The sequence below is a fragment of the Phasianus colchicus genome, chromosome 9, assembly GCF_987193195.1.
Source record: "Phasianus colchicus chromosome 9, bPhaCol1.hap1.1, whole genome shotgun sequence".
NCBI lineage: Eukaryota > Metazoa > Chordata > Aves > Galliformes > Phasianidae > Phasianus > Phasianus colchicus.
This window is the reverse complement of record NC_143444.1, coordinates 18,722,454-18,744,581: the sequence shown is the minus strand read 5'-3', so window position 1 is coordinate 18,744,581 and position 22,128 is coordinate 18,722,454. Positions and strand designations below refer to the sequence as shown.

General features: G+C 37.8%; 1 protein-coding gene across 1 annotated transcript in view; it reads right to left on the bottom strand.

Moving 5' to 3' along the window:
- The window catches only part of COL24A1 (collagen type XXIV alpha 1 chain), a 119,067-nt gene that overhangs the window by 32,499 nt on the left and 64,440 nt on the right, over positions 1 to 22,128 (bottom strand). The window contains exons 25-37 of the mRNA XM_090146412.1: positions 18,021 to 18,074; positions 16,258 to 16,311; positions 15,602 to 15,655; positions 14,857 to 14,910; positions 8,812 to 8,865; positions 8,481 to 8,525; positions 8,323 to 8,367; positions 6,967 to 7,020; positions 4,068 to 4,121; positions 3,050 to 3,103; positions 2,777 to 2,830; positions 1,427 to 1,480; positions 624 to 731 (exon numbers count right to left, since the gene is read on the bottom strand). Coding sequence (XP_090002538.1) covers positions 624 to 731; positions 1,427 to 1,480; positions 2,777 to 2,830; positions 3,050 to 3,103; positions 4,068 to 4,121; positions 6,967 to 7,020; positions 8,323 to 8,367; positions 8,481 to 8,525; positions 8,812 to 8,865; positions 14,857 to 14,910; positions 15,602 to 15,655; positions 16,258 to 16,311; positions 18,021 to 18,074 — 738 coding nt within the window. The remainder of the gene's footprint in view (positions 1 to 623; positions 732 to 1,426; positions 1,481 to 2,776; positions 2,831 to 3,049; positions 3,104 to 4,067; positions 4,122 to 6,966; positions 7,021 to 8,322; positions 8,368 to 8,480; positions 8,526 to 8,811; positions 8,866 to 14,856; positions 14,911 to 15,601; positions 15,656 to 16,257; positions 16,312 to 18,020; positions 18,075 to 22,128) is intronic.

The following is a 22,128-nucleotide window of genomic DNA, read 5'->3' as shown; positions in this document are numbered from 1 at the left end:
AGTTAAGCATATATAGTTGGTGAGAATATTAGCACAGAATATTCAATTGGAGCCAACACCTTTGTGCTCAAAGTTCTGGAGTTTCATTATTTACAGTGCTCAAAACGGCAATTCTTTGCCCTAGAGAACTTCTAATCTAAACTAAAAACTAAACAGCCCTCGGACAGTAAGCAAACCCGTTAGTAGGGGAAGATACAAAGCAATGAGAGCACTATTTGTGATTGTATATGCATCCAGGCAGATTCTTTGGACATATTTTTAAATTTAGAGAATGATTAAATTCTGTGAAATTACCCCCAGTCTCCAAATTAAGGTGAGGATAGAACCTAACAACAGAAGGTTGTCTGAAGAGACCTCACGTGAGAAAATCCAGGCTGTGTGTTGTATGTGTTGAGGTAACAAGTGTAAGGAATTAGTGTATGCTGAGAAGTCCCAGATTTAAAATGGGGAAAACATTTATCTCTCCAAAATTCCAAACTACATAGAAAGGGTAGACAAGCTAGTTTAAAGATGGTAATCTCTCAGTGAAAAGGAAAACAAGACAAAAATAAGTAAGCAAAATTTAAAAAAATTACTAAAATGCAAATGAAAAAAAAAGCCCACTTAATATTGAAAACACTTACAGGAATGCCCATTATGCCAGGTTCACCAGGGGGTCCGGCATTTCCTGGTGTTCCCATCTCCCCTTTTTCACCAGCTTCTCCATGAATTCCCTGTTCTCCAGGCTCTCCCTAAAGCAACACAAAAAATCTTTCATCAAGTTACAGCTCCAAAACTTATTCTCAAGAAAAGAGAATTCTAAACCTTCAAGTTCAACCAAAGAAAAAAAAAAAAGAAAAGAAAAAAAGAAAACCACCACCACCACCACAACAAAAACAGCCAAAAAAAAAAACCAAAAAAACAAAAAACCACAACAAAAAAAACAACCACCCAAAACAAAACAAAAAATCCACTGCCATACTAGAACTAATGGGAGTCTTTCCAGTAAAGGCTCCAAGCTAAGGTAAAGCCTTTTCTACAGCTGATTCAAACTCATTCAATAGTCAGGTTTTGCCTCATTCATCTCCTACTACTGTGAGGGCATAACATCCCCTGTCCTTGTACCTGTCATAGTCCCTGGCACTGTACTGATCTGATACAGAGAGTGAAGCATTGGGCTTGCTCTGTCTGGCACGACGTTCATAAGTGAAATAAGCTGCACTGAGTTCTGCACTTCGAGTTCCTCTGCCTAGCCATTCAGTTTCACAGAGCAGGTCTGTGCCATTTAGGCTTATAACACACAGGGCGTTCCATGGTAAAATTACGTGCACTCAAATGGGCTCAGCTGAGTTTGTGTAATAGAGAGTGGGGGAAAAAAAGGATATCTAAGCCTTTAAATTAATGACTGCTTTACATCTGCTAAAAAAAAAATGAAAAATGAACCTACCTTTGGGCCATCTCTTCCCTGAACACCATCTTCTCCTGGAGGTCCTGGTTCACCCTTACAAAAAGGAACAGTTAAAAAGAAAATTATTGCCACTGACTGAACTTCTCCAGACTTCTTTCTGCCTCAGCTTTACAAACATTTATTATGATTTTGGACTTTCTGGGTCATGGACAACTTTTATGGTGCTGTGATAGTTTATTTTGCCTCCACTTTTCACTTATTTACTGTGACAGTAACAGCCCTGTGAACCCGGAGCACCAAAAATCATAAAAAACAATCAGCATTAGAAGAAAAAGACATGGCTATGCTGGTATAACAATCAATATTTGGCCATTGGCACCGAGGATTGCTCAGTTTTGGAGAACAGAACATGTAATTACAGTAACTTCAAAAATACACCTATTCTGTCCTAGATTTCTATGCTTCTGTGGATAACTACTGTGTTGGTATGTTCAGTCTTGGGCCACGGAAAACCTCATTTACCATCAGTAACCACACCATGACATTTTAGAATGTTTGCCTTTCTTGGGGGCCTGATCTTGAAAGACAGCGGCACCTCACAACTTCTGATGCAGATAGTAGAAAAGCAAATGTGAGCTGCCCTCAACTAATAACAAGGTATTTCAGTCATAGAAGTATGGTAAGTATGGAACTTCCATGTGGTCTAGTATAAGAACTTACTCTTCAACAGCAACAGATGCAATTGTAGAATGCAACCTGCTGGAGATTTTGGCCAGGAGGAAAAGATGACAGCAAGGAGCTAATGGGACATTAGAGCAGCTCGGTAGGAAGGCTTAAATTTGAAAGGATACAATTTATGCTCTTTTACAAGTAACCTGGATAAAAATCTGTCTCTAGCACTTGAAAAGTTTTTTTCATCCTTCAAAGGTAGGCAACTATCTGAGTCACATGAAAAAGGTAAGACAGACAGACAGAAGGAATAAGCAGGTATACAAGTGTTTGCTGAAATCGAGTGCTGATTGAACTCATTCAGCACAGCACCAGAAGCAAATCATCTGCATGAGATGGTGGTACATAGAGGTACCCTGCTCTGTTTGGGCAACAAAGTTCCATTATTTTGTCTAACTGCTACAGAGAATTACTGTCATTTTAACAGCTGGGCTGGACATCTTTGTATTTAGCTCCCTGCTGAAACCCATCATTTCTCACTGGCACCTAGAAATATGTAAGCATTATAATCCATGCTCTTTTTAACTTGCCACAGTATTGCAAATGTTCTTTTAAATGATATATTAAAGTACTTATTAAATTATTTTCATAAGTGAAAATTTTCTGACATGTCTGCAATGTATTTTCGTTTTTGGAGGAACATTCATGCCGACAGCTCACCCTTAAGCCTTGGTCGCCAGCTTCTCCAGCCTTCCCAGCAGGTCCAGTGTCTCCCTGAAATGTCACAAGAAAATTGAGTCAACGGATGGCAAGGGACGATATTTCTAGCAGCAATAAAGCTTACAGATAATGCAGTCATTATAACAATACTTCTTAATGGCTCACATCCTTTATCACTCTCTGCTTGGTTAATGAGTCAAATTGCTCAGATTTGCTTATATGGAAACTGAAAAAAATTTAAATAGTCCAAGACGATATATTTTCAGCACTTACCTTTGTGCCTGGTTCTCCCTGCAGTCCAGGTTCTCCTTCAGGGCCAAGAGGTCCCTGCATGGTACAAGAGCTACTGTTACACGTGGTCATTAGTAATTTTGCAACTACTAAATAATACAGCCAAAATACAAGTATAAATATGAAATGAAACACTTGGAAAATTGCATGTCTGAAAAATTTAAATAAGAAAACACAGTTGTTTGGTCTTCCTGGAGACTGACAGAAGGAAAGTATGGGGGAGTTTAGAACTGTACCGTAGATGAATAGATTGTGAAGACACAGCAGCACCACTAAGCTTGCAACTTTCACCATAAATTACTAGCAAGCTGAGTAATGATCAACCTTTTCAAATCTTACTGACAACTCTGTCACTGTTTTGGCTTGGATCCAAGTAGATACAGTCTTTGGAAGACAAATATAGAGGTTTTCAGATTACTTCTTCTAGAATTTACATTTAAACCTTTTTTTTAAAAAAATATTTTCAACAGACAGTCAGAAGACTGGGTTCTGGATGATTGGGAAAGTGCACTTCTCTGAATAAGCCAAATCCTTCATGTCTCAAGTGACCTCACCCTTCAGCTACTTTATTGCAAATGTAACTAATACATTCTGTCATATTTCTTTCAAAGAGTTATTAAAAACAAAGCAAAAAATAGAAGCAAAAATTAGCAAGAAGATTGGCTGCAGCTGCTTTTCTTTATCTACTATTTGCAAAGACTTATGATTAATATCGTTCCAGTTGCAAACTCCCAGTCTTGGACAAGCTGTCTAACTGCAAGGAGGATGTTTCTCGTTTCTCTTGAATGCTGATTGCTATAGACGTCATGACCGCATGCCTGACAACAGCTCACAGCAGAAAGAGGTACTTATTTTGGAAAGCCTATCAGTAAGAGAGGCTCTCAGTAGCTCATGGTATTTAAATCAACTACAGGTAATAAAATAATTTGTGCACATTTTCCAGGCATATTCTGTTGCTTGAGTGTTTCTAGTTAGAATACAGATAATTAAAAAAACTCACCTCAAAGCCCATATCTCCAATTGCACCAGCATCCCCTGGTTGTCCTCTTGGACCCTGGCATTAAATAGAATTTTGGATGCATTATTCAATTAATATTAAATTAAATTTTAGAGCCTTGACTTTGACCCTTCAAAACTATCAGCTGGTATAAAGAAATGTATTTCACTGTTTCCTCCTGAATCCTCAGTGTATGTAAGTACCATGACTGCATACAGTACTGAAGCCCTTATTGCCAGTCTTGACACGCTAGAATAACAGATTTCCTAGAATAACACAGATGTCTCTTCTTATAGACTAAAAGTAAACTATTATCTGAACTAAGCTCTCCTCCTGATTAACTGAGACTTTGTTTAATTAAGAATTGTTAGACTGTCTGGTTTGGTTTGTGGAAAAGCCTACAGTCTGGTACAGAATTAACTGGAAGCAACTACTGTGGATTTAGCAAAGTTTAGACAGAACAGTCACTGAGGTGTAATGGAGTAAATGCTGGGGCCTTTTTGTTAACATCAGTAACTATGCTATAAGCGCTTTCTTGCAAGGCATGCCGGTAAGTAACAAATTGATTGCAATTACACACCTATGGATTGCTTCCTAAGGCAACATTCTCAATCTCTATGCACCTAAGATTGCTTATTTCTGGTCACTGAATGGGATTTGCGTTCTTTGGGGAGCAGAGCTTGCCTGTAAGAGCTTACAGCTGATCCCATTGCCACTATGAATGTAGAGACAGATCAACCACGTACATCTGCCCAGTCCAAACTCTGAGAAAGTTCAATTCCAATTATCCCTTTTGGACTCATTGTGTTTATAGAGATGCTATGTTCAAAACATTTTCTTTATTTATTACTTAACCTAAAGAAGAGATGCTGCTACCCATATTTGTGGTAGAAGTCTTTTAAGAAAATATTTACTCTTTCTTCTTTCACTTCCTCCTTGGACTGTGCATGTGGTTTTGCTTCTTCTGATGGCTTGGCAGTGATAACACAAATCTGTTCTTGCCTTATAGCACCAATGTAAACTGCATATGAATAAGACGACTTCAGCAGATGCATAAATTTTAACTTATAGCTTTACTTAAGTGTAAAAATTAATTTCCTGTTAAGAATACATTTTGACTACACTGAGTCCGTTGGTTTTGGTTTACAGCGACTCCATGGCATTCCATGATGCAAGTGTCCCAAAGCGTAAGTTTGTCTCAGGAGTGAAGCTGTAATATCCCCATAGAGCTAAGCCTGCTGTATTGGTAACACATCTTTCCCTTGTGACTTTCAGGGAAATTCAGAAGGCAAACACAGAGCAAAATAGGGATGCCTTTTAGCCATTAATAGCAGATAGCCTGCCAACAAGAATTTTACTAAATTGTCTGAGAAGTAGGTAAGGTTGCTGTGTAATTCAGATCAAGCCTGCTACTACAAATGGTTCTAACTACCTAAGTTTCTCTGCTCCTCCATTAATAATTTGCATTTTTTTCTGCTCAGTGACAGGGCAAGAGAAACCATGTGAGCAGCTATTTCTTATGTAGTGACCAGCTGTTGGCAAAATCAAGCTGCTCACAAACACAGTGAAACAAAAGAGCCATGCATTTCATTTTGTAGTATCTTCTGTCATTTTCATAGTTTCTTTCTAGCTCCACATACCATTTTCCAAATACATTTTTCTTCTCTAGCACTTGAGATAAAAATTTCACTCACAAGATTAACTTTTTTTGTTCTGACACTGCATGTATAGATTCTATATCGAAGAGCACTACAGAAATGTAGGTTGCTCAAGAGTAGAACTCTTAGATTTAATAAGGCTAAAAGTCATTTCACACATATGAAAATTCAGGCTTGAAGGGAATAGCAGGAATTTTATATAATAGCCTTATATTACAAGGCTCTCAGATATTACTACACTCCTACAAGTCGACAACTGAAATAAGTCAGCAATTATGTTCAAAAGACAATTTACGAAAATAAAACCTGTTAGCTGCTTTCTAGCCCTCCCAGCCCTGCAAGTGCAATGACTTTCTGTAAGCATGTCAGCCTGTGGATTAGTAGAAATAATATTTATTAATAATATAAAGCATATTATTTCTAACATTTCTAACAACAGTTCACTATCAAGATTTAAATTACCTGTATGTCCTTTACTATATAAAACAACATTACAGAAGAAATAAAATCACAGTTTTTGACATCTTTTACATTTCAGCACTACAGAATGGCAGCTTTCTCCCAAGTCCCCTCCTCTAAGAAAGTGCACAGTCTTTCACTGTATTTATACAATCTGACTTATCCCCAGAGATGGTGATGCAATAGTATTCCTATCATGGCTACACATTTCAGTACTTTGTATATATTTGCTGCAGAACCTGTACAATTGTCTGTTACAACATTCACCATGTAAAGTGAGTATGACTTTGAAATAATAATGATCAGAACAGGAATCCATTCAGAAGAGGAATGTCTGAGGTATATTAGAACACTCTTTTTATTATTGAAACTTTAATCTGCCTAATACACGTGGTCCTTGAGTTCCTGAACAACAATCTTAAGATATCCGAAAACACCACCACTAATCTGTATTGGTACACAAATCTACTAAATCTGTGATGTAGATGTCTACCCCAATGCAGAGCAGAGCAACCTAGCACTGCAATCCAAATTTTGCCATGCCCTTCTATATTGTACATGCCTTACTATAGCCCTTCTCAGCCTAATTAACACGTCTCTATGTGCAAGTTACACCAAAGCAAGAGAGGCAGACTCAAGTCCTGTAGTTATCCAACAATTACCCCACAATCCTTATCCATGCCCTGTTGACAACACCAAATCTTGGTAAAACAGAGTTTGAGTTGCTAGGGAATTCAGTACAATACTTGGAAAAAAATTTTAAGCAGGCATAAGAATCAACTTACTGTCTCTCCCATTGGTCCTCTGTCTCCTGTGGTTCCAGGAGGCCCAGGCAAACCCTCAAAGATTAAAATAAAATGAAGGAAAATAAAAAAAATCATTTGGAAGCAGGCTGTTTTACATTCTATGCAAAACCACTTCCCTCTCTCATTTCTGCTCACTCAATTACTTGCTCGAAATACTTAAGCCTCATTTCGGAATGACATGCATCACCACATCAGTAGCCCTTGTGGCAGGTGAGGAAGTCCCAAACAAACCTCTCCACTATTTCTTTTACATAGGGATGGATCTTGGCTGACCCACCATTTACCAGACTTGCATTGCTCTCCTTTGTCTCAGGTGCTGCTGGTGTTTGCAAACTGGGCCTACCCACAACCGTATGAGTGTCCTGTCCTACAAATGGTATTTGAGATTACCAGTAAGATTCATACCCCAACTTCCTTTCTGTTTAACCTGGCTCACAGCATATCTCATATGCCCTTCTAGAAACTTCATCTGTAGAAGTACTAGTGCAGTATTTTGTACTTTGCAACAAATGTACTAATTCCCATCATTTCAACCCAATGAGATTTTACTCCATTCTTCATTCTGTATAAACACAAATCTCAGTGAAGGAAGAGAGAAGGAAAACCCACTGTCAAAGCTGAGAGGGAACAGGCTTACAAATCTGACCAGAAGAGGCAAGAGAAGTGCAGTGGCAAACAGCATTCTGAGTCTTAGCTTCAGCCCAGAATCACAACCATTACTGCTTTTCTTCTGTTTTTTTTTGGCTTCCTTCCTTCTTGAATATCCCCTACCATTTGGATTCATTGATAACCTTCTTTGTAGAAGATAGAAAATAGAATCATAGAACTGTGCAGTTTGGAAAAGTCCTTAAAGATTATCAACTCCAACCACAGCCTATCTTAGATATCCATTGAAAAAAAGCTCTAGATGAGGAATTTTCTCCTATACAAGTGGTATACATATTATATATTTTTCTATGTTTATCTCAACATTGATAGTACCCATTTAGTTTAAAATCTGTCAAGTAATTTTCTATGTCACAGTGACGACTTCTCTTAAAACTACAATAAAATCACTTGCAAAGCACACTCTAGCCCCTCCACACTACATACAGCTGCTGTTCTGCTGCACTTTGCAATCATACTGTACTCTGTGGACCATCATCTGTGATAGCACTGGTCTGCTAGCACACTGCCATGTTCACAGTTACTCACACTTCTGCCTTTGATTCTTTGTACAAAAAATGCATGTTAGTTTCTAAATATGCTCTAAAATAATAATAATAAAAAAGTATGATATACATGAATGATGATATTTTGTGTTTTGGAAGAAGTACTAGAGTATTTAATACTCACAAGTGCTCCTTGATCTCCTCTTTGACCTGGATTTCCTGCTTTACCCTGGTCAAAGAGAGATTTTTAAAGACGTTGCCCTATGATAATTTTGAAGAACAGGTCAGAAATTGGTAGTAAATACATTAAGGCTTAATGCAAAGACTGGCTCCAATACTTACAATGAGCCCAGGAGTGCCTTTCCTTCCTGGATCTCCTCTTTCTCCCTGATAAATAACAACATGTGAGTTCTATTGGCATTTGCTACGTAAGCTTCGTGCAGGCAATATATATTTAAATGCTGGGTAAGTGCAGAAATTGCAGATTTAGGCTTAGATGGTCTTCTACTACAGTTAAGGAGTACCTGGAAAAAGCAGAAGTTTGCATGTCTCCTCCCGGACCGAATGAAAATTTATTACAGCTTTCAACATGTTGACTTTCTGGGATGGCAAGTGTATTGTCTATCACAGTTTATCCACATTTTGTACTGTGCTGAGCAATGGAAGCACTCACCTTAATACCTTGTGTACCAGGCTCTCCAAGAGGACCATCTATACCTCTAGGCCCCTGAATATTGAACAAGTGATTAGCAACATTAATTGTAAATTATTTTGTATCAATATATGCAACATAAGCTCTAGGAGACCGAAATCTATTCTGTTGTCTGTAACACTGAAAATTCACAGGATGAAAAGCAATTTTCCTTGCATGTTAAGTATAAAATAAAGCTTCAAAAAGTAAAATTATTTTCTGGCTTGCTGTAATGTAAATTTTAGAATAAAGATATATATGTTTTTAACTATGCAAACAAGATACCTAGGAACTTCACTGGACCTGGTTTGCAGCCAGATATTTTCTGCTCTTTTTCATCCACTTTGCATATGTGCAAGGCATATTTAGAAGTACCTAGATGACTACCGGTTATATAAGGCACTTGCTTTTGGACTTCAGTTGTACACAAAAAAAAATCCTGCTTGCTTGTAAGACTTTAAAACAGGCAGATAAGGTTCTTTCATTAGTAAACCAGCCTGAGGCAAGATCGAAACCGATTTATTACCTTGCATCATGAACTGCTGTATAATCAAACTAAATTATCTACTTTAAACTGACATTTTACAACCAATACATGAACAATGATAGCCTGTTTTGTTATGCTTGTTATGCTATGGTATTTCAACATAGCAAATATTTATTGCCAAAATGGTCAGACACAATTATTTAAGATTAGCAATCTTAATTCATTAGTTCAGAAGCAAACAAACAAAAAATCCTTAAAATATGTAATGAGTAAAGTGGAGAAAAAACTGTTTATTCATCCTGACATTGGAAGGTATTTCCATAATTCTAAAACCTCTTTGGGTACAGAAACAAAATCAAAACTAGTTAAATTCAATCTAAAACCAACAATTGCTTTAAAGCAAGAACTAGACAAAAATAACAGAGCTGGGTTCTTTACAACATATGCAGTGGGAGAATGAGATGACAGCTTTTCTGGTGGCTTCCTGGCTGTGCTGTGCTGCTATCAAGCAGAGAGAATACATACATTGCTAAGGCATTGCCTCGATGAAAACGATTTGCATTTTCAGAGTGCATTTCTGAGTTACAGGAAATCTTATTTCTTGGGTCATGGTTTTTAGTTCAGGGCATTCAATCACATCTGATTACAAAGTGTTTTAATAAGTAATAAGATAGGGATTCAAAAAGGCTTTGTTGGAAGCATATCTGATTTTATTCACTTCCTTCTCAAAAAAATGTTTGTGACATCCCTGCCCCTACTGAGCTTTTTGATACAAAACATAAGAAATTTCTGTCTGTTAACTTGGCTATATTGATGCACATCAAAGCCCCTGTCAGAACAGATGAGCAGCCACCTACTCTTCTCTGGAGCTACAGTAAAACCAAAGGCTGATGGGTACCTCGGAAACATCATGCATTCAGGTTCTATTAGGTTTTGCTCTTGAAATGGAAATGTCTCAGGAAAAGTCCTTTCCTGTGGGCTGATACATAATTACATCCTCTGGCCAAGCCAAACTATCCCACAAGAAGCTTATCCGTCAGCTTTTCAGCACTGCTGCTTCTGGCCAGCATGAGCAGTGCACAGGAGCCACAGGGCAAGGAAAGGGAACAGGATGGGAGTTGTTAGAATCCTTCTGATACCTCAATAGGCTTGGAACCAGCTTTTGTGAGGCAATCCCATTGCTTTCCTGGCCCCTTTTCTTGCTTTGGTCAGTTAGTGACTGAGTATTTACAGACATTTTCTTAAACCAGAGGAGAAAAAAAAAGAAACCACAAAACACAGCACTCCTGGTCTCTGTAAGGCTCTTGCTGTGTGCGATCACAATCCAAAGACAATTGAAGTCTGTGGAAATCCTGGTGACTTCAGTGCACACAGAGATCAGAATCAAAAGACTAACAGTGCTTTCAAGAGTGATGGAGACCTTGATGAGAAAAACAGAAGTGCACCTAAAGTTTAGATTATGTAACTGTGTAACTATTGAATTACTGTACAGCATAATCTAAAAGAAAGCTAAACATCTTGATCAAATTAATGTCAGGCTGCTGCTCTGCACTTTTTCTGTAATAGATGACTAAAATGTACACAAAACAGGTTGTGATGAAAACTTAAGGAAAACTTAAGCGGGTTTAGAGTCCAGTGATCTGATATTGATGTTAGGTGAAAATTCTCCATGGAAGGGGGAGGAAAATGTGGAGTGGATCAAGAAATGGAGGACAGAGGGAAATAGAAGCTCAAAGAAGAGCGAAAGAATATTCTAAGCAACATACGGAAGAGAAGATTCAGAGCACTAAGGAGAGCAATTGCAGAAAAGTTTTATTCTTTCCTAGACTTCTTAGGTACATGATCTGTTATTTGCCTTTCTCCGTTCTTCACGGTGCTTTTAAGGAAATAGAAACTCAAAATGACATATCCAAGGAGAAAAACGAACGTTTTAATTGTACACTTTTGAGTAATAAAGAATTTTCATTCTAAATTTTATCTTCTATCATTAAGAATATTAACAGATAAATTGTTTTAAACACTTGTCACTTCTTTTTAATCACAACGAGGGTTCACAACCCATAGTTTGGGAAATAGGCCTGTAAGGAAAATGCATAGGATTGTCAGTTTGAACTTTGTGCATAGTACACTAAAATCTTCCTGCTAGTCACATAGATACTGCTACACTGACAGCCCATTCATTAGGAAGAATGATCACTAATGATCACTAACAATCAAGTGAAAAGGCCTATCATTCAAAACACCAACCTTTCACTAAATAACTTTGAACTGAAAGAAGTTAACAGAAACCAACACAATGATCAGCTCTTGGCTCAGGATTTTGCCTGCCTTTAGCCAGTCACAGAGCAGAGTGTAGGAATCCAGGGGAAAGACAATTGAATGTTCTATCAAAAACACACCATAACATTCCTATGAATGTTACTACTGTGATGCACTGTCGGCACAGATCACTTGGATCTCTATCTTTTCCTACTGCAACTTGTACAGAATGAGATATACATATAACATTTTGCTGCTATTTAATTTAGGTTGCAACTAAGCTGAGAAGTAAATCTGCCAAAAAATTGCTACTATTTTTTTTCCAGTTCTCTTACTAAAATGGAACAAACTGCATTGAAAACTTAAAGATAATAAATGAAGCAAGAAGAAGTTCATCTAAGAAGGAAATAGGAACCAACCAATCCTTTTTGTTTTCCTCATTCTGTCTCCTAGATATAAGAGTGGAAATAACACTATGTATGCTAAGTACGCCATCAGATACATCTCTCGCACTGAGCAGAATTGCAGGAAAATAAGAGCATAAAAATAACTGCTTTTAAGCTTTAAAATACTAAGCATTAGCCTGGAGAATACTAACTGCTCAGAATCTTAGCAGGTATTAAGAACTTTACTTTGGTCTTGCTCATGAAGTCAATCTAATGATACAAGAACACTTTCTCTCAAATTAAAGGAAACAGTTGAATTCAATGGAGATTATGGTACACACAAAATGCAGTATCAGTCTCTGACATTCTAGTTTTCTTCTCCATACATTAACACACAAGAACTAAAAACTTGGCAGCCATAGAGTCACTGCCACAATATTGTTACCAGTATATCCTTCAAGACTACTCTTCCTCTTGGCCATAAGAGAGATTCCTTCTCCTTGACACAGCTATTTCCAATCTCCAGAGTATCATTCTGACACTAAAGAAGCTACCAAACGGTTGCCCTTCTGTACTTTCAAAAGATCAAATGGTATATAAGAAAAAGAAAAGTGAGTCACAAAAGGACCCAGCTCTACGTGATTTTCAAGTCTTGAGCATGAGCTGAGAAAGCTCTGTGCTGAGTGGCATGTTTCCCCAAAACCCTCAGTGTGCTCCACAGACTCCCAGACAGCCTCCCTTCAGCTGGCCAGAACTCTCCAGTATGTTGGAGACTGAGCAGCTGGATGCTCTCAGCCAAAAGTATTCTGCTGGGAAACTTTGGATGTGAACCGGTTGCTGAAAGATCCGTAATTTATGGGATGAAGGAATTCCACTCTGTGACAGTGCAGAAGTAAAGGTCAGAGCTCCCAAGGGTTTCTGCAGATTCCAGCTGTGAAGATGGGACAATTTCTTGTTTCAGTACACAATAAAAGGAATTTTCCATATGCTTCTATTTAACTTCTGTATGTGACCGCGGTATGCATTTTTCCAAGTCCTGCCACACAGAGCTTTGGGTTCTTACACTTGTCATTCTGAATCCAGTGATGACAAATCCCAGATTTCAGGGGCCTCCGAATATTTTCCTTATGTGTTTGGGTTTGATATTTTGATTTTGAGAGTTTGAGCTTCAGTGGGAGTTTGTTCACAGAGCATAAAGGCTTGGGTCTGCTCCAAGACACTTTTCTATGAAGCATTCCTAGTCACGTTGGATGTAGGCAAAGGCACAAACCACAACTCTGTACCACGACTTCCACAGAACTTGGGATGTTTGGGATTTATTTTGAGTGATCTTTAATTATAAGCAATGTACTCCATGGTGTGCTGCCAAAATCATAAAGAGACACCCTCAAAAATTCTTGTCTCAGTTGGCAGAAGATGTGACATTCCTTAAATAAAATACCTCCTACCTTCAAAACAGAATCTAAATTAAATCTGCTGCTGGGAAGGAGGAGAGCCTGGAGCACTCACATTCAAGCAGCATCTTGATCCCAATCCCAGCTCTGGTGATGCTGGCAGATGGACTATCAGAGGGAAGGATCAGAAGGGAAGTTTCAAGGGGAATGCTGTGTCCACTGGAATTAAAACATACTACCTGAAAGAAGTTTAGTCCCAGCTTCAGAGACTAATTACTTTTCAGCTGGCCTTTGAATTCACTGCATCCCATAGGTGACCAGCTGAGCAAACTCCAGTAGACATATGGCCTAAAGAATTCTCAAACATCAGCTTTGTACAGTGAAAACTGGGTTTGCATAATACATACTCTTCTGCATACTGCTGGCTTGCAAGTAATAATTCAGCAAAACACTTCAGCATGCATTTCACTTTGAGTCACGCTCCCACTGAAATCATAGAGAGGTAAATGCACTCATCTGGTCCACTGAATCAGACCACTGAAAGTAGTGCCAGGCTTCTGCTTATTTTCAGTCTCACAATTGCCTTGCATTTCTATTTTGATATACATTTTCAAATCTGTCTGTAAAGTAAATGGAATATTTGTCTTATTTCTCATCTAAGCTAAAATAGAGAACCTCAATCCTGTCAGAAGGCTACCAACACAGGTTCCTGGGAGCCCCTAGGGCCTCCCTGTATCAAGCCTATTTGTAAAAACACTTTCTGAACACTTCAGAAGCTACTTTTCTGAAAGCCATTGGCTGGGATTGGACTCTACTGCTAACATAACTTCTGATAATTCGTCGGGCTCCATGTTTCTGAAAGGGAGGATGGGTTCTCAGCCTCTGCAGCTCATTAATGTTTCTCTTTGAATTTTGTCAGATATGTTGCATAAACAAATACATCTGCATTCTGAAAAACTGGCCTCAATTAACTCATTTTTTCTGGGCACTGACTGGTATGACACTTGCTCCCTACATCTCACATGTTCACGTGCTAATTTTCTGAACATAATTTTCTTTTTGTACAGGTAAAATTACCAAGCTAATACAGTCTCTTCTGACTTTGCTATTTCCTCGCTGAGCCACTGGGGATTTTTATTTTACATTCAAAAACATGAACGATGTATTGATAAAGAAAACTGTTCCTAAAACACCCAAACAGATCAATAGTGGTCATAAATGTAACACTTTCATATTTGTCTATAGAAGATAAGGCTAGTAGTCATATTTGCTCTGGTCCTGCTCTCAGCTGAAATCAAAAGCAAATCCTCATTTAACTGAAACGTGAGGGGAAATGAAGATTGTATTTCTATCTAGGAAAAAATAGGAACTATCATATGTTTGATTTCACTACAAATAGTTGGAGTCCAGAGTTCAGAGGAACAACTGCACATGGGTTTCACATCAAATTTATATTGGCAACACCCTGCTCTAAGTACCATGAGAAAGCAGAATTACTTACCCTTCTGCCCTTAGGTCCCTGTGGCCCTGGTGGTCCCCTTGTCCCAGAAGGACCCTACATGTCAAATAAACTAATTATTTTCTTTGACATATAGATTTATAAAAATCACAAGGTTCATACACAGTGAGTAACAACAAGTGCAACCAAATCAAATTAGTAATTTCCAGTCACAGTTCAAATTAAATTAATTTATCTAGTAAAATCTGAATAGTAGTCTTTAAGTAATCTTATTCTGAATATGAAAGCATGATCTGTTGGATTACATTAATTCTGTCCAACATTCAAAAAATTCCTCAAAGGATACTCTTAATCCAGCGACATTATGTTAAAGCCTGTGTACTGTTGATCCACAGTGAAATTATAACAGTTATATACAGCAAATCATAAAATCATTTTTTAAATTAATAATCAAACTAAACACATAATAACATATGTAAATTGTATTAAGAATCAATGAATAAAATTGTTGTGCACTAATAAACCATCCTTATAAAGCCCTATGTCCCTACTTCTCTCAACTGAGTAATTTTTGAATGGGTGAGTAAGTGATATAATTACTTTTCCTATCTCTCATGGATTATCCTGCTACAGAGCAAGTGAACACCGTGTCTGACTGGACAAATTTTCATGACAGTTTTACAGATTCCAGTACCAGTTAGAAAACATTCATAACTCCAGCAGAGCAAAAAGGCAATTAAAAAAATTGTATGTTTTATATCAAATCAAAGCACTATTTTATACCTACAGGTAATCCTTCCGGCCCCACCGGCCCAGGGCCTCCTGGAGGTCCTAGGTAACCCTAGAATTGAAGTAAGTATAGAAAAAAGACACAATTTTATCAAAATTGTTATTAAAACAACAATAATAAAACCAGTTAGTTGCTTGAAAAATTGGAGGTAAATTAGTAAAATGCCAACTGATGCATTAATTGTTGCATCCTGACTTAGAACAAGCATTGCCCTGAGGAAACCAGTCTTCTCACTAGGGTGACACCCAGGGGCTGTCCGCAACTGCTGTGCAGTAGATTGAAGAGCTCACACTGGTTACCAGTCTGACTACTTGGTTACAACAGCAAACACAACAAATTGTTTGATCTACTTCCCTTCCTTTATTTCTCTCTTCTTTCAGTTCAGCGTGTTTTATTTTTTTATGCAAGCCTCCTGAGAGCCGTTTGATAAAACTTCTATTATTTTGCTTCTTCATTCGGCAGATCAGTTTGCAACATCAGCTGCTCAACAGTAGTCAAAATATTGCTAATGAAGCTTCCTAGGAACACATTATTATAAATACTATTATTTTCCATTAAATTTGCACAGTCAGAAGGCTTACAATGCATTACTGTTTTGGAAGGTAAAGTGCCTTTGTAACATAAATATGGACTCGACCTTACTTATGACTTACCATCACACCTTTCTCTCCAGGAGGACCTATTGGTCCTTGACTGCCTCGCTCTCCCTTTAATGAAAAATTAAAAAGAAAATAAAAGTGAGTGTTCTCTCTGAAACATACCTTGTCTACTATTCCTAGACCTGCTCTAACAATACAACAGTGATGCAAGAGGACTTTTATTAGAGGTGTCATTCACAGTTTACAAGGGACTTGCTAAAAGGGGAGCACATAACATCTCTGCTTTAGGGTCTTTCCTTTTCTTAGAAGTCTGCAGAAGAGATTTGGTACTTCACCAGTTTTTCTGAATTGCTACTAGCAGATCTCTCTGTTGCACGCACCACATTTATAATTCTGTTTTTAATCTATAATCCTCACCTCAGTAAGCAATTTTTTTCCTCTTTCCCTCATTTCTTCAGCACATTTTGGGAAAAGAACAGATCTAAAAGGAAGGCAGCCCTGCATCAGCTGCAGAAGCAATGGGAATGCGCGGCATAGAGGAGGTCTCATTCTTGTCCTATGTACTTTCCCACCTTTTATTCATATAACATCCAGCCCAACCATCATCTTGGCTGTAGATAATCTTCATTGCACAGACTACACATTTATTGTGGACAGTACACATGACATAGAGATAATGCAATATTTTGTTACATACTTCGAAGACACATTTCTTTATAATAAGTGTGCTCAAAGCTTGTGTGTCATTTAAATTCACACAGCATGTTTACATTGTAGTATGCAATCCAGAAAAGAGGAAGACAAGTTCTACAGAAACAGCACAGTAATGAAAATAATTATTGTACTGTGAAGAAGATTGCTTTCAATTGCTAATAGATCAATTATTCTTCTACTATCTCTTCCCCTCCCTCCTACTTAAACTAGCAGCAGTATCCCAAGATAATCTTCGTTGAAGTGGAGTATAGTTATGAACAAAACAAATCCTTTGAGACTGAATTCTTAGACATTATGATTAAAACAATATATGAGAGCAAATATGATTTTAGTTTTAACAAGAAATACTTTCCATTGATAAATTTCTGTTCACGTATTCACAGAAATTCTAATAAATTGCTAAGACTTTGCTAGTAAGATTCCTTTAAATAGCAACCACCAGTCTGGATGAAATAATTCAGCCCTGCAGGGCAGAAACACAAATGGTGCTGGATCATTCTGACAAAAAATTATGCTTTTATTATAATTGAAGCTGACATGCAGTGCTGTAATAGTTTCCTGTTTTTCAGTTTTAAAATATTTCACCTAAATAAAACCATGTCAAATATACTTAAGCTATTTATGCAGTTCCAGTCATATTGTCTGCCAACCTTCACTTTTATACACAACTGTTATTATATGGTAGAGAAAACGAACAACGTTACCTTTTTTACTCAGTTAATGCATATTTATCATTCTACTTCATCTATTAATGATGTAGCAGTGCTTAACCAATGACTGCTGCATGAAACAAGCATCATTTACAACAGTTTTATGAATCAATAGCAGTAGATAGTAAGGTGTCCTAACGTGACATATCAAATCTGTAAGCAACAGATTGCTGGTAGATTGGCAAATTCATTGCCAATTCAAATCAAGAACACCAGACACATACACCTAATAAGAGTATTTGGGCTTCTGTTTATTGCATCCCCATACACTGAAATACTACAGAAACGTAAGCTTTATCCACGGACAGCAAAACATCTCTCACTAATATTTGGTCTCCCCAATGGCTTTTAAAGTTGATTATTGCTGCTGAGTGTTAGATATGTTATTTATACCTTTTCACCGAGGCTTCCAGATGGCCCAGTTTCTCCTGGTAAGCCAGCTGATCCCTGGATAAGAAGTATGAGGAATTATTAGTGCAGTGTCCATACCAGTTCATAGCTGGCAGCACTATAGCACAACTCTCGATTCCTGAGAGCCTCTGCTCTATTTGTATAAGTGGTCCTGTGGGCAGTGAGGACTGCACAAGCTAACTGAGCTTAAAGTCCATGCAAGGGGACGGCTGCAGCTAGACAAACCAATAGTAAATAACTACTGCTACAAATTGCGTTAATTCAATCATCGTACTGTGCTATCACACAGAGGTTACCTGTGATCCTACCATTGCAGTGCTGGAAGCTTTACAAACATACAGCTTGCTAGCAATACAGTCTGACCACAGATTTCAAGGGGAAATTCAGTAGAACAAAGTAAAAGTCAGTCAAAGTAAACATGATACTGGATCAGGTCTTGTCCATGATCCCCTAGGTGTTATAGCCCAAACAAACTGAAAATCAGGGGGATCAAAGTCTTCTAGTCCTTTTAAAAAGTGAAGTAACTCTCTCGTGAGGCTCTCCCACAAATTTCCCCTGTGCAGGATAAGTACCACCATATGAAATGGAAAGCAAGATACTAAGTATTCTTTTTCAAATCTTATTCCCTGTGCCTGCAAAATCTCAAACTAAAAAAAAAAAAACAGAAAATCAGCTGAGAAAAAATATGAAATGCTGAGCTTGAAGAAAGAAGCACCCAGAGTACACTGCATATAACTGCACATGAAAGATGACAGAAACGTGAAAGCTTTCAGAAGCAGAATAAAGCATGAATGCACCAAGCCTGCAATGCTTTGAAAAGCACTGTGTAAATAAAATGGCAACAGGCACATTGGCATTAGTCTTTACATATGTCATGATGCTAGCTTAACTAGCATTAACCTGGCATTTAAGGAAGAATTAAAAAAAAAAAAGGAAAAGAAAGAAAAACATTTCTCTTGCACTCCATAGGCAGTTACATTCTTTTCATAAACCTAGTAATAGTTTGTTCCATAGAAATCATTTCATATCAGAAAGACAATATTCTACCCTGACATTTCTGTAATTGAAAAACAAAACAAAACTTTTAAAAAGATTCTTACTTATGTAATTTCAGAGGAGTTAAGGCCCAAGTAGTTTAGCATAACAGGTGCAAAGTAAGACTTTATGATTTCTTTTTATTTTCTTTTTTTCCTTGAACTGCTAGCTAGTCTGGAGATTCATAGCTTATATGTACTGCAATGAGCCATTGAGACAGTGACCCTGCAGGCTAACAGCACCGGCACAAATGAATTTCTGGACAGGCTAGAGAGACAAACAGGTTTCTCATTGGTTGCTAGAGCAATGTGCTGTGTGTCTGAAATTGTGCATTATGTTTCAGCCTAAGGTGTCTCTTGGCATCTGTCAAAGATCTATCCTGGTGATGCTGGCACTGAGGCAATGCTCGAAGGTCAGTGGCATGATCAAGGGACTTTGTGACAAACTCTGAGAATCAGAGCTACCACTGCCATCAGTATGACTTGTGGCCAACTGTAGGCCTCAATGCCAGGCAGAAATCAGCGAGACAAAGAATTACCCTGTACTCTTGTTCATCAAGATGAGGGCCGTGGAGGTATGATTTCGAAAGGCTGAAGACTAATCACTTCGATTTTCTCATTTCAGAAAGAGAAGACCTAATCACAGCCAAGACAGAGCTGAGATCTATTCTCCCTCCACAGAGGCTCCTGACATCCTAGTCAGTGCCACGCTGTGCAGAGGGCCAAAGACACTGATCAGAAAGTTGTGCCCTGCACCAATGGTGATGCATTAACTGGCCAAGTCCCTTCTTCAGGTCAGAATACTGTTTTTCTGAGTAAGTTGCTCTGAAGTGTAAGAGAAGGAATGATGAGGAACCAGCAATGGAGAATGTGTTGTGTTACCCAGCACATCAGGCTTGTCCTACAAGACCTTTGAGTGAGAGGGCTAATGTTGGCTTCTAAGTCAAAAGTTTCCTAGATGCTGTTTCACAAAAATAAAGTAGTCAAAAAAAGTTATGGTAGAAACACCAGAAGAAAGTGGATTTCTGATGGTACAAAAGGAGGAAAAGAAACTGTGTATGAGTGGAAGCATCTATGTCTGGAAAGCAATACTTGAGATGACAAGAATTGAAGCCAAACAAATGGCAAAAGAAACAGGGACTTCAAGAGGAACTAAGGAGATAGTTTGTAACAGATAAGCTAAACCTTCATTCACCTCTCCTTTGAAAACAGAGGACAAGTAACTGAGATAATGTTAGGGGCAGGTAGTAGCAGGACAAGAGAAAAAAAAATTTAGAAATATTATTTTACTTTTAAAAACAATTAGTAACATACAGTGAAGGGAAAGTACAATAAGAAAGCAAACATCTTGTCCCATTAATACCTTAGGCACAAGATATTTTCCCAATGGACCTTCTTAAAGACCATGTGACTCCTTAAATTTCAGTTTTGGATTGGTTTGCCATAGAGATCAGCCACTGAGACTTGATTGAGGTTTCTCTCCCTCTTATGTAAGAAAATCAATACACTCTAAATTCCATTTGTCAAGTCAGTGGTATTCAGTATCCCTTCAATCCTTTGGGGATCAGTGGTGGATTACAAAAATCAAGCCGAGAGTATTAGGCAATAGAAAAGCATAAAAAAGCAAGCTCTGAAATATTTAAAAAAAAACTCATCATAGTTTTAAACCTTATTATTAAAGTCATAAACTTTCATTTGCAAGGATTTATGTAAAACTCTACAGTGACAATAACAGCATTTTAGAAATCTTCTTGACAGGAGTATTTTTGTGGGAAATGAATCAAAGACCAGATCTCACAAGTAATACATGCCTAAGACAGACAAAACATCTTGCCAGCACATATGCTCCATGTTAGAAACTGGCCTGTAGTGGAATAACTGAAAACACGCTGTGTACTTAATGCAAACTCAAGTTTGGAGTAATCAATTGAAAAGCGTGGTAGTAAGGAATGAACACTCAGCTGGTTCCAAAAGTGCCTGTGGAAGTTTGTATGCTAACATATTCCCATGTTAAGTGAAAATCTTTCCAAATTAATTTCATTAAGAATTCAGCATTTTCAAATGTCTCCATTCACCATTCTCTCAATGGCATCACACATCTTGCCACATTAACTTTCTCCTTTGAAATTTTTGGGGCATTTTCAATTAAGTTTCTAATGAAACTTAAATGAAATTTGTACTTAATCTGTACATTCTACTTTCCTCCAAATCACAGTCACCATCCATGCCTGCTCACTTTGACACTTCTTATAGGCCCATCAGCTTCATACTTCATGAAGACAGGGGGTTGGACTCAATGACCTTCACAGGTCCCTTCCAACCCTACAATTCTGCAATGGACTTCATATAGTTTGACACATATTTAACAAATAAACAAACAAAGAAACCTTAAGTGAGCAAATATTAAGGTTTAATATTTGATTTATTTGATGATCCTTGAAGACTCACATCAACTGTCTCTGTTATAAAGAGGACCAAGAACAAAGGATGAGAGGGGGAAGAAGAGTGGATGTTCCAACAGTCAGGTTCTATTATTTCATAGCCGGCTGATACATAGAATACTTCTACATCTCACATTATAGTAAGAATTTAAAATTGAGGTTTGAAGAAAGAAATAATAACCTAAGCTCAATTTTGCCAGCCAGACTTTATGGTACTTTTAAGTATTTTTAAAAACAAATCCACACTCTGGCACCATAGGCACTACTTCTGGATCTGTACATGTACTCTTGTTCCAGATGTTACAGAGGTTAGTTCTGGACACAAATTAGGATGAAAGCACAATAAAGTGATTATGCTATCTGCTATTTGGGCTTCAAATCATCTGTAGTAGAAAAAGCACAGTTGATCTGTTAGTAGCCATGGAAAGTTGATACTTACTCATACTTCCCAGGCAGAAGTTTTACAGAAAGATAGGAAATGGAATTCAGCAGGGAGAACTGCAAGGCAGCACATTAAAGTGGTTATTAACTACAACAGCATCTAAAATTAAGAACTGGGAAAGATAAAACTTACGACTCAGAAGAAGCAGTATTTCCTTTCTACTCAGCAGTTTG